Raw genomic sequence first — 12813 nt, 5'->3', positions numbered from 1 at the left:
TCTAATCCCAACTCGAAAGCTTAACCAACCCGCTTACTTTACCACCTATGATATAGCAATACAATAATACTAATACTGTTTATATGTGTAGTTAATTTGTTTGAGCAAAAACAAACCAAAGAGAACAAGACTGCGGTTCTGAGTCAACTCGATTTTGATCAGAGTTGATTTCCACAATAATCAGCAGCATTCTTAACAACACTTTCTTCTAAGAAAATACTTATACAACTATATATTAGTTTAATACATCATTTCTCCCCCATCCCAACCCGACCGCTAAATAAATTAAAGAAACTCTGTAAGTTATTACAACCAAGGGAGACAATGATGGTGGTGTATATGCAGAACTAGGGCTTCTCCTTGAGGTGTGCAACAGGAACAAAGATGGTGTGACTGAGATCAATAGACAGTGCTGTCGTTTTAGCACCCTTTCGGTTTGGTATTCTTAATTGTATTACCTTTTGTAGTTTTTCTAACTTTGTTTTCAAAAGACAAAGTTTCTCCATTTGAGCTTCTGCTGTTCTTGCTTGTTGATCATCATCACCTTCACTCGTACCACCGACCACAACGCCTTTTTCCTTTTCTTTTTCTGTTGTTTCTTTTATTAATTTCAAGCTTGAATTATTTTCTCCAAGATCCACGCCACCATCAACCTTAAAATGTTATAGACAAATGAACAATACTGTAATGTATATGCATGTGTGTATTAATATAGATATATAAACACACACGCATATTTATATCCTATATTATAAAGCACCAAACAAGGACCTCTTATAATTTAGTGCTAACTTATAATGCTTATTGTGCAATAGGTAGCACAATTATAGTTTAAGGGGGTAAAATAGTATTTTATGCACAATCATCCACGTATCTTGCGTGCGCTCGTGGTGTGTGTGTTAATTACGAAAATGCCACCGTGTAAGATAACCAGAAGTACCTTGTTAGTTGATGCTGAAAGATGCAACTCTCCAGTCTTGTTTTGTGGTTTTGCAATAACGGCTGCCGACATGGCATTATTTCTCCTACGAAACTTTTTTGTGCGTCTGTCCACTGGTGTATGAATGACATTTACGGGCATATTCAGATCATTATTATTTTCTAACGGAAATTCAACAACAGCTTTGTTCTTAACAGGTTCTGATTCAAATTCTTTTGAAGGAATGTCATTTTGATTTGAAGTATCCTCTCCTGCCTACATAATTAGTTATTTACAATGAAATTAAACATGATAATATCTTAAAATTCATAATAGAGGTTAAAGATTATGCAAATAAACTCACCCTTTTAGTTTTAAGAGATAATTGGCGTGCATTTCTGAACCACGTATTCACCTAAAAAATGTCACATAAAATCCATCAAACATCTGAATGAAACTTATCAAATATATTAATAAAAAAGATCTATTATTTCAATAGTGATCTTATATTTTGAATAAGTGATTTTATGGTTAAGAACATTTTGGGCTACTTTTGAACCATTTGACAATTTGACCCGTTTACTTTTAAGATGTTAACATGAACTTTCCCGTTTGACTCGTTAAGAGATAAAGCATAGCGCGAATCAAACCAATTAAAAGTAAACAGGACGAAACTGTCACCGGGTTCTAAATCTGAAAATAAGCTTTCGTATATGTACCAATTGCCCTTGGAAAAGAAATACCTTCTCGGGGTCGAGACCTAATTGTTTAGAAATGTCTTCTTTAACAGCTCGTGATGGGAGTTCATTCTTTGCAAAAACAGCACGAAGCTTCTAATATACAAAAAGAAATACCATTAAAAAAAGTAAATAAATAGTTAAATAACAGTAGCACGTAGGCATGTAAACAAACCGAACGCTCAGTGAACAATTCGTGAACCGTTCGGCGGAAAGTTCCTTAATTTGATAAAAAAACGAACATGATAATTTTTTTGTTCATTTAGTTAAATGAACGAACATGAACACATGTCTGGTTCGTTTATTCATGTTCGAGTGCGTTCGTTCAATTAAATACGTTTATGTCTGTTCGTTACGTTTGTTATATACTCCTTTAAAGTTTTTGGCCCATTACAATTTAAGTCTAGTTTTAATAACTTTTTAAATGGGTATATTAACATTACTTTATAATTATTTTTAGCTCAGTTATGCTCGTTCGTCTATGTTCGTCCGTTAACGTTTGCAAATTGTTCGTTTATACTGTCAACGAACAAACATAAACACGAGCATGTTCATGTTCTGTACATATTTGTTCGTTTTTTACAATCCTAGTTTCGACCTATTACCTTATAAACGGGTATGTTCTTTCTCTAACAGGTCAAACGGAAAAATTTAAATACTTAACTAAAAAGAAACACGTTAAAAGTCATCCGAATCGCAGTTAAATGAGTAAAATCTCTCTTATTATGGTATCATTTTCTAATCATATTTAACAAATTCTTAATAACTTCAAAAAAATCCCTTGACCAGTTGTTGACCCTGCCCAACCCGTTAACTATGCCACCTCAGAAGGAAAGAAAGAAAACAAAGTACCTCCATAGCTTCAGCTGGAATCCTCAAAAATGATCGTTTATTATCATTGCATGATAAGCTCGGGTCAGCCGGGTAAACTTCAGCGGTATCTTTTACACTTGTTTCCTCAGTTTCACAAAGAGCCATTAGAGTACTGGCTGCATCAGACTCTTTTTCTCTTCGTTTTCTGTTAGTGGGTCCCCAATCTTCATCTTCGCTTACTTGTTCATTTGCAAGTGCATCTTTCCCGAACATTTCCTGTATAATAATATATAACAAATGCTAAGTACATATTTTTCCAACTTTAAAGAAAAAGTAACATATATTTTGTACTCACATCATAAAGTTTCCTATAATCAACTGATCGACGTTGTCTGCGACCGCTCACAAATTCACAATCAGTACCAGAACCCGAACCAGATGTGCTTTCGAGGCCAGTGTTTCTAATTATCTTGCAAGATTCATCATCATCAAGAACTTCATCATCTAGTGACAGTAAACTGTAGTTACTGTTAGCATCATCATTATCATCATCAGAAGATTTGTCAGCAGAGAAAACTCTGCTAACATCATTATCAATTCTGTCTGGATCATAACCATCATCGCCAGAATCATCCGAAGGCCATTCTTCTTGATTGAGTACAGTATCCCCATCATCAGGTAATGTGGCTTCAACACTAAAAACATCCTGTTCCAAACATCATCAAACTTAAGACCTTTTTTTTCCATAATTGCTGAGATTATAGTGCTTTGAAAAACATAGAATCGTATCTATAAAAGAAAACTGCACAAACGGTCCCTGTGGTTTGACCATTTTGCAAGTTTGGTCACTAGATTTTGAAAATTGCAAACTTATTCCAAACATTTGTGAGAGAGTTGCACCATTAGTCATCACTGTTAATCCCAGTTAGTTTTTAACAAAAAACTTATGTCATGCGCCATTCATGTTTAAGTAATTGTGTTTTTTCAAATAAAATAAAATCTCTCAAACTCCAGAGCTACTGACGTCGACTTCATCACCTTCGATTATTTAATCGAGCCTATGATTTTATTAGGTTTCAAATAAAATGAGATCAACCATTAAACCCCACGTGAAAGACTATTTTATTAAGGTATCACAAATGTTTGGACTAAGCTTGCAATTTTCAAAATATGGAGACCAAACTTGCAATTTGGTCAAACCACATAGACCATTTGTGCAATTTTCTCTATACGTAATTTGTGAAATTTAAAATGAAAAGTAAAACAAACCTGCCAATTTGTGTCATGAGGATAACTTGTTCCAAGGTGTGCATTCATGGAGTCAATGATTTCAGTCTTGCAAATGCAATATTTACAAAACCAACCTTGGTCTCCTGGTGGGACTGATTAAGAATATAAATAACATTTCAGTTAAGTTTCAACAAAAATAATCAAAAATTGATTGCTTGCATATACGGGATATATGATAAGATTCAAAAAGAGCTTACTGTTCTCAGTTAAAAGAGGAGGGTCGATACACATTTGATGAAACGCACAATTGCAAGTCCCGTCACACAGTATAATGTCATTATCATCATATGCTTCCCTAAGTTTACACTTAGCGCAATGTATCTAAATAGAATAAACAAAAAACCAAAATTTTATTATAGTTGCTTTATACAGCAATGGGGACTCGTAATTAACTGTAGTGGGAACTGGATACATACATTATCATGATGCACAGATCCATCTGGAGCTATTACAGATTCATCTATGCGTCCATCTGAGCTAAGTAAATCCAGCTGGCGTAAGGCGTCACGGAGTCCAAGTTTACATTTCAGTATCTGCTTCTTGGCTCTTTGAAGTTCTCTTTCTGGCTTAATTTTTTCTCGGCTGAATATAGTAACAAAAGTTAGCACAACATTAAGAAATCCCGAGTTACAGATATAACATAAAACAACGGACTTATAACTTAATTAGCTACATTTTCACCAAATGTGTGTAGTCTGTACTTGGTAAATGCAAATACAGATAAGTGACAGAGAAATCTAGAACTCTTTCAACAAAGAATTACTTCTTATTGCACTAAACTAGCACGACACTAGTTTTTACAAAGTGACAATATGCCAATATGTATTTAAATTCTTTTAAAAGTATCATAGTAGCAGGTAAGTTACATCTTAAAGATGAATAAGCCTCATATGCTCATGCTTTGTTCAACATTTACTTAACTTGGGAGAATGGAGTAAAGTTATCCTCACACTTATTTTCATAAGTTAATAAGTATACTGTTTCACTTTTACTCTTAAAGCAAAAAATCTTCATGTCATAGTGAAAGAAAGATATAAAAATGGTGAATACCTTTGACCTTTCCAGCCTTCAGTTGAGTAAGCATCTAGAAGGTTCTGTTCAATTTTCATTCTGATGAGAAGGTACCTCGTTCGCCTTTGCAACTTGGCAGCTTCATCAACCTCGACTTTTTCGTTTGTTCTTTTTCTCTTTCGACCCCTCTTACGCTTCTCAGAAGTGAAATCCCCCTTCTGATTTTGGTAATTCACTAAAGACGGATTACCCAAGAAATGGTCAAGGCCTTTGTTTTTACTATTCGTTAAAATGTCCATATACTTTTTCTTAGATATTTGAGAAGTTCGTGTGTTCCCATGAGATTTTCGTTTTCTTGATCTCTTTGTACATGATTTCCTTGTAATGCTCGTTGACTGCATCGATTTACCAATATTATTCTGCGCCTCTTCCATCCCTGATTCAGTCATGTTTGCTTATCTATCTATCAAACTAAGAAACAAGAAAAATAAGTTAGTCAAATGCAAAGTAATCATTCTGAAATAAATATACAAACTCAACTCAATCAGCATGGCATTAAGAATTCCATTGATAACAACAAATATTTGATTATGATCCCAAAATTTTAGAAAAATATTGACTTTCACGAGGCTTATTAAAACACAAATATAAAGATAAATGATATACCTTACAAACCTATGTGATGTTGTGCAAAATAAGACGCCATTAACATACAATCTGAATAATAAATCCACATGGTATTAACATAGTTCTTAAAGGTGCAACGCGTACTCAAGGCACAAAGGGTGAGCCTTGGGCCTAACTGCAGGGCGCTAAAAATTCGAAGCCCCGAGATAAGCACGGTGCATAGCATAAACATATGATTTTTGATTATTTCAGCCTTGTTTTAGGCTTTTTAAGGATAGTTCAAGATGATTTCATGCCATTTTTGGATGTTTTAGACCAATTTGCCAAAAATTTGTTAAAACTGACCAGAGTTTTCAACAGTTGGCCAAAATCTCACTGGAATCTGACCAAAATCTAGCTAAAATCTTACCTGAAGGTCGCCGGATTGCCTAGATATGCACTTTCCCTGCGACTCGCAGAGCCCGGGATTTTGAAAACATATTGTGTTACAGAAAAAAAAACGAAACCCTAGACAATGATGAAATCCAGTAAACTGAACTAAACCTTAACTCGAACTTATTGAAGTACAAGGTACTAGTGATGAAGCATAAGTTACATTTGCCAAGCAACGAGTGAGGCAATTTTCGGTGTGTTCCATAAGGTAGTAGGAAAACAACACAGCATTACAATCATCCATCAATTCAATTATTACAGTAACCTAACAGCAGAATTAGGGATCAACAACTACAAAACAGAAAAAAAAACAAGTAGCTAGGTTAGGGCAAATAATAAACTTCAATCAACAAAACCTAATAATAATAACAATCAATTGTGATGATCTAATTGAATAATCAGAAATCAAAACGATTTAATAAGACGAATCTGTAATTAAAAAAAAAGGAATAGGAAGTTGGATAAACAACCTGACTGATTAGGACGTACGCAAATGCACTCGAGTACGAGCACATCGGACTGTAGCCAACCAACGGACGTTTTGAGTAAATTTAAAACTGGAAGTCAGATTTGTGACTGTGAATTTAGAAGATTAGTTAAGTTCCACGGTTGAGCTTTGTCGCCGGTGGGTTAACGGGTCGGGTCGGGTTGGGACGGTGAGGGACGTCGAGTCAATGGGTGGGCTTAAGATTTAACGCGGAGGAAGTTGACTTCTCTCCGAACTTAGTAGGAAGGACCACCTCTTGTTAAAATGATATATTTTAGGTTTTTTTTTTATATATCTTGAAATGTGATGTATTTTTTTTTACGGCAAACAAAAGTAATTCCAATAAATTCAACGCGATATGTCGTGTTTTGTTATGGTGTTTATGAAAGGCGTGAAATGATATGGTGTTTAACAGGCTGGCGGTAACTGGTAAGTGTGGTAGGTAGTGGCGAAACTTGAGCTTAGTCACGGACCTAAAAATTTTCGGTTTGGGTCGGGTGGTGATTCAGTTCGGGTCGTCGATCCGGTTTGGGTCGGGTCAAACAATATGATATCTAAATATCTAATTTTTCTTCATTCATGCAAATGATTGTTCTTATAATAAAATAATAATAATAATAATAAAAACTAGATGATTTTTTAACCAACAAAGACCTAAAATATTCATGATAATGCGAGAGGAGGGGTGCGGTTAATCGATGTTGCGGCGTGTGGTGTCTCCAAGGTTGAAGGCGCTGTCCTATGTGTGGTGGCTAAAGGTCTCTAGGATGGTGGCCAACAACGGCGGACATGATGTGTGCTTAGTGGTGGCCGTTGGTCTCAAGTGACTCGGTAAGGCAGTGAATTTGGGTTCTGAACCGAATGAATGGTGGATGGTTTCCAAACCCTAACCCAATGACAATCCTGATTTTTTTTTGTTGTTGTTTAAACAAGTGTATTATTATTACATATTAATAGCCCCCTTCAATGAGTTTTATAAAAACAAAGCTTTTAGTATTCGACTAGTATTTGTTTATAAAAAATACAAGGTTATATATATATAATATATATATATATATAAATCAAACACTGAGATATTATAAAAAAAAAAGTTAAGTGGTGACCGGTAGCTTTTTGGAGAAATACCTCGAGGGTAACCACACTCAATACCTATAAAAAATTTTCGGACAAAAATCGTGAAGTTTACCTATTAACCGAAAAAACGGCAGTGACCGAGGTCACCCCGGTCCCTATAAAGCTTCGCCCTTGGTGGTGGGGGATATTAAAGCACTTTGTTATCTTTGAGTTAGAAATAGATTATGTGAGGGGCTCATTATGTCGTGGAAGGATTGATTTGAATTTAATGTGTAACCAGGTGTATTTGTTGTTTATAACCGTCTCTAGCTAGATTAAATTACAAAATAAGTCAAAAAGTTATATTTGATATTGGATTTTAATAAATTACACATATCGAAATTTTGTCTCCAACGTGTTTATTTAAACAAACAATCAATTAGTCTATATGCTTAAAATGGAAATATAAATCTTGTTAACGGTTTTGCATATGAAGTGAGAAGAGAGGGAGTTGGGTTGCAGTTGGAGCTCTTCATTACCGACTAACGCAAGGAAGACGATGGATGGAGTTTGTCACTCAAAATTTATGACGGTTGATATAATCATTTTAAACTGAAGTGGTGTTTATATCGAAACAGAAGGCACGCGGGTAACAAGCTGCTTCGCTAACCCTTTTTGAATTGCAATACCTAATCTTTTAAAAACTACATTGGCTGATCTTGAAGTCATAACATTACTATGCATGACCAGCTGAACTCGACTAAGTAACTCCACAACTTCAGGCACGAGGAAACCAAAAGTGTTAAAAGCAAAATAAATAAATACATGTTGGTTGCCAAAATACGTCTTTTCATGTTTAGTAAACTTGCATGAAACAACTTTTAAAGCAGTTTGACCAACTGTGAAACCACTACTCACTAAGTCCATCAGAGGGGAAACCCCTGCTAGATCCACACACACATGATTTCCTCCTAACCATCCAAACATAAAGATGTCAGTTAGTCAAAAAGATAATCTTCTCTCCAACGGGTCAGTCAGAAAATTCACATGTGCTTAATTCTTAACAGAAATCCCAGCCTACCAGAATATGTCAAAGAGTACATCCCTAACCAGATCGTGCCGGTACTTGAACCCCAGGAGCTCTTTACAATGTACCGTGTGCTCCCCGTATGAGTCTAAACGCCTTGCGAAAAAACAAGACATATCTCATCAACCGGAATAGAGGAATCATGAGGGGATACTTAAGGATAGTAAAATACTTGTCACACCCCAACCTAACGGCGGAACATACCGGGACATGACAATATTTGTATCATAGCTCAAAGAAACTAAAATAATAATAAGTGTCAATATCTAAATTTATACATTCATAATAATTACACACAAAGAATTTAAAGAGGAAAATAAAACATTTTTTCTACTTTTATTTACTAATCTAAAGTTCAAATTTAGACTCTCCACTTCAATTCATACAACCTGCATTATGCATAAAAATAATTTGTCACCAACACATGTTGAGCGAGTAACAACGGTTTATAATAATAATAATAAAGAAGAAGAAGAAGAAGAAGAAGAAGAAGAAGAAGAAGAATTTCTTGCGTTAGTGAATATCATCAGTTAACATAAATAAATATTTGTGTCTTTTAAACATACCACTAGATTTTGGGCATGTTTACTCAGATAGATTCGTAACCAATAAGTGTCTTTTTGAACATGCCACTAGATTCCGACATGTCTACTCGAACGACGTATGATCATACTATGAGGACGAGGATGAGATACCAACTGTGACATTCGTCAAATTTTGGTTTAATTTTTGTATTCGTTTTTATTACCCGTATGTAATAGGGTCCTCTCATTTAATGAAAACGTTGAGTTATTAATTGTGTTATTTGGTTTTATTTTTATTGTATTTACGCATGGCTCATATTAATGTATCCATAATCGTTTAAAGTATCAAATATGTGCATTTTAACCCCTTCCACTTCTTTTAACCAACAACCAAACACGAGGGACCTTTCTGCAATTAACCCAAACCTTTTCCCTCCCATTCTCCCTTCCCCGTCGTTACAACTAACAACCCCCCCCCCCCCTTCTGATTTTTACTTTAATTGGCCCGTGAAATTAGGAATTTATGGATCCTTAACCTCCACGCCAATCATCCTTATGGAATTAACGAGTAATTAACAGTTAATTGAATCATTTTGAATCAATTTCATTAACTCTTATTCGCGGGATGAACTCGATCTTGAATCACTATACATACGTGATAAGAACTCAATTAAGCTACTCCACACCATCATCTCATTATCACAAAGCAAACCCTTATCCTAATTGCATCTTTAAAGTTGTCTAGAAGCACATTTGATATCGCATTTTTGGCTGAAACCCTAACTTTTCGTTCATCTTTAATCCGTGCATGTTTAAGGTAATTGTTTAGTGTTTTTTGATTAGTTTTACTCAGGGAATCAAAGTCCTTTGTCAATTTCATATGACAGAGGGCTATTGATCTTCAATTGATGTTTTGTTGAATTAGGGTTCTTGGTGATTTGGGGGATAATCAAAACTGTTATATATATATATATATATATTTCTTGTGTTCTAATCAGGTTAGACACTAGCTCAGATGACAGTTCATGTTTGTTAAAACCCTGAACTGGTATGGGCGCGGGTTCAAGTCCCCCAGGCTTGGTTTTTTGTTGATTTCTTTGTTAATTATTTTCTTTAATAAATCCATTATTATATTAAAACTATTATTGTTTCAGAATCGCTTAACCAAACCGAGCCCCGTTAAACTTTTAAAATAGATTTAATAAAATGTTTTTGTCACACCCCAACCAAAAGCGGCGAAACATGCCGGGGTGCGACGCGATTGTTTCAATGCACACGACACTATTAAAATGACAATATTTAAGCAACTCATTCATTTCATTTAACATCAAATACAACACAACATGTTCATTACAAATAAACGTAAGTACAAAAAAAATAAATAGTTCATATTAATAACCTAACGGTCTAAGATAAACTAATGTTTTCAAATCTTCAGTCAACCAATAATCAAACCTGTAGCGTTGCATAAAATATATTTTGTCAACACGAATATTGGTGAGCAATTCCATGATTTTTTTTGTGTATATATAATATGAGGCAAAATCCACAAACTTTTATGCAAAACCGTAAATAATAACAACAATTATGGTATATAAATCAAAAATAAATGAGGCTCCTTTCTAATAGGTAAAAATACCAAATTACAAGGAGGAGCGTATGATCATACTTATTGAGGATGAGGATGAGGTCAACCAACAAAACTAATAAACATTTAGCAATTAATCAAATGAGACATATAACACATAATCGATCAATTATTCTAAGTAGCACATAAACTAGAGTTTGCGGTTTGAGAATTCGAGTCTTAGATCATTTTTGTTTAATTAAGTATGTAAGCTACCCCCAAAGTATAAAAGAAAAAGCGGGGATGAAATTACTCACTTGGAAAATAGTGATGTCGATGAAGAAAACTTAGAATAATAATCTTTAAGAAAGCGAGCCAATGGTTTAACATGCGTGTCATAGATTGAAAGACCTTGAGTTAATAACGTGTAACACCCCGGCTAAAGTGGAAACGCCCTAGTGTGACGTACAGATTGTTCAAAACACATGTGACACTATTAAATGGCAATATTATCATTAATTGATTTAAACATCATATACACAAGAGTGTTTTAGTGATTATTGAAATGGGGAATGGGTTTAGATTGAGATTAGGACTCTATTTATATGCGTAATTGTAACGTAAACGAGTTAATTCGTGATTATTATTGTGGCCGAAAATCCGGGGGTTTCCGAATAATAATACGGGATTGTTATTGATGATTAAGATGTTAAAGCATAATTAATATATTGATTAACTAATGTTACGGTTGTCAAAACTTGTTACGCTAGAATTTCGGGTCAAAGAACGACATTTTAGGGTGTTTGGTCTTCGCGGAAAACCGGTGCTTGCCGGAACAGTGCCGACCCGAAAAATGTGAAGAACATGAAGGGGGTGGCTGGTGATTAAAGTAATATAATATTAATAGATTTTACACTTAAGGCCCCTCCACTTTCATGTAGTTTTAAAACTAAAAATTAAAGTTTAATTACAAAGCGGGTCCTTGTACTTTGTAACGCCCGCAAATCTCGTTAATCGGCTCGATCGTTTATAAATGTTGGTCAAAAAGCCGGGGTTTCATCTTTCTAATTTAGAGTCTTGTAATACGTTTTAAAAGTCCGTTTGTCCATCCTTTTTTCCCAAAACATCCCCTCTTACGGCTTAAAGTATTATACTAGTATGTAACACCCAACATTTTCGTTTATCGGCATGCACGTTGTAGAGTTTGTATATTTATCGGGCTTGACCCGGCATTCTCCCAGGAGCTCCTTGCAAACCTCGTAAACGTTCTCACTTAACTTTCCACCCAAGTTGCTACATACTTCAATTTGGAGGGACTTGGATGTAACTATTTTATATCATAAAACAAAAGAAAACTCTAACCCTAAACCTATTTGCAGCCGTCGGACCTGGATCCCCCTGCTTGTTTTTCTTCTGCCCAGCCAAGTTTAAGCTGTGAAAACTTCAATTCAAGGTCGGTTTTATAATTCCCCATGTTTTTTACACCTTAATTGATCATATGAACGCGCTTATTGGTCGTTAAGATTGAGTTTTGATGATAACAGCTTGCTGACAGATTCGTATACGTTTATTGTAGGTTCTGTAACGCGATGTTAATCCACTGTTTTTGATCGATTCTTGATTCCATGATGTTCTACTTTGAGTCTAGTTTCCAGAAAGGTATAATACGTAATTTTTGGACGAGATTTGAATAGTTTTTATGATTTTATAAAATCGAGTGTCAAACCTGATGCCGGACGACGGATTCTGGTCCGTCTTCCCGACATCATAACCTTTTTTCAACAAGTCTAAATTGGTTGGTTCCACTTCTGGAAGTTAATATTTTGAGTTAGGAACCAAACCCAATTGGAATCGTTTAATTTAGCTGGGCAATGAATTTTATAAAAATAAAACCATTGTGTTGCGCAGCTGAAATAGCTGCACATACCTTTCTGCGTTAGAAGAATTTTTATGATTTTTGTGTCCACTATAAAAATATAATAAAAATATTTTTATAAACTTAAGATATTTATGCAACACTGGTAAAAATTTAATAATTTAATTCCATGGTTTTCCTATGTAATAAAATACATCTTTGCATGCTAAAATCTGCATGTTATATTCGTATTGATCGATAAGTTCGTTTTAGGCTTAACCGGTGGCTGCCCTTTCTCGCATCTTTCGGGGCTGTTATAATTGAAGTTCGTACTCCGTCATATTCTTAGGTATTTCACTTACAATATACTAAAATTTCATGGCCAATGGAGGTGTTTAGGTCGGTCAATCG

At 34.9% G+C, this 12813-nt stretch overlaps 1 protein-coding gene across 1 annotated transcript; it reads right to left on the bottom strand.

Moving 5' to 3' along the window:
- Nucleotides 1-210: 210 nt before the first annotated feature.
- LOC143607384 (pathogenesis-related homeodomain protein-like) lies at nt 211-5374 on the bottom strand. Its single transcript, XM_077082850.1, has 10 exons — nt 4810-5374; nt 4176-4341; nt 3957-4080; nt 3739-3851; nt 2825-3175; nt 2509-2745; nt 1663-1752; nt 1284-1334; nt 941-1195; nt 211-653 (listed from the first exon to the last, which is right to left on the bottom strand). The coding sequence occupies exons 1-10, from the start codon at nt 5217-5219 to the stop codon at nt 348-350; spliced, it is 2103 nt and encodes a 700-aa protein (XP_076938965.1). The 5' UTR covers nt 5220-5374; the 3' UTR covers nt 211-347.
- Nucleotides 5375-12813: the final 7439 nt, after the last annotated feature.

The sequence above is a fragment of the Bidens hawaiensis genome, unplaced genomic scaffold (assembly GCF_021521415.1).
Source record: "Bidens hawaiensis isolate Kalapana, Puna unplaced genomic scaffold, B.hawaiensis_p1.1 tig00081719_1, whole genome shotgun sequence".
Classification (NCBI taxonomy): Eukaryota; Viridiplantae; Streptophyta; class Magnoliopsida; order Asterales; family Asteraceae; genus Bidens; species Bidens hawaiensis.
Note: the sequence above shows the minus strand (reverse complement) of the source record. Positions and strands in the feature narration are given on the sequence as shown.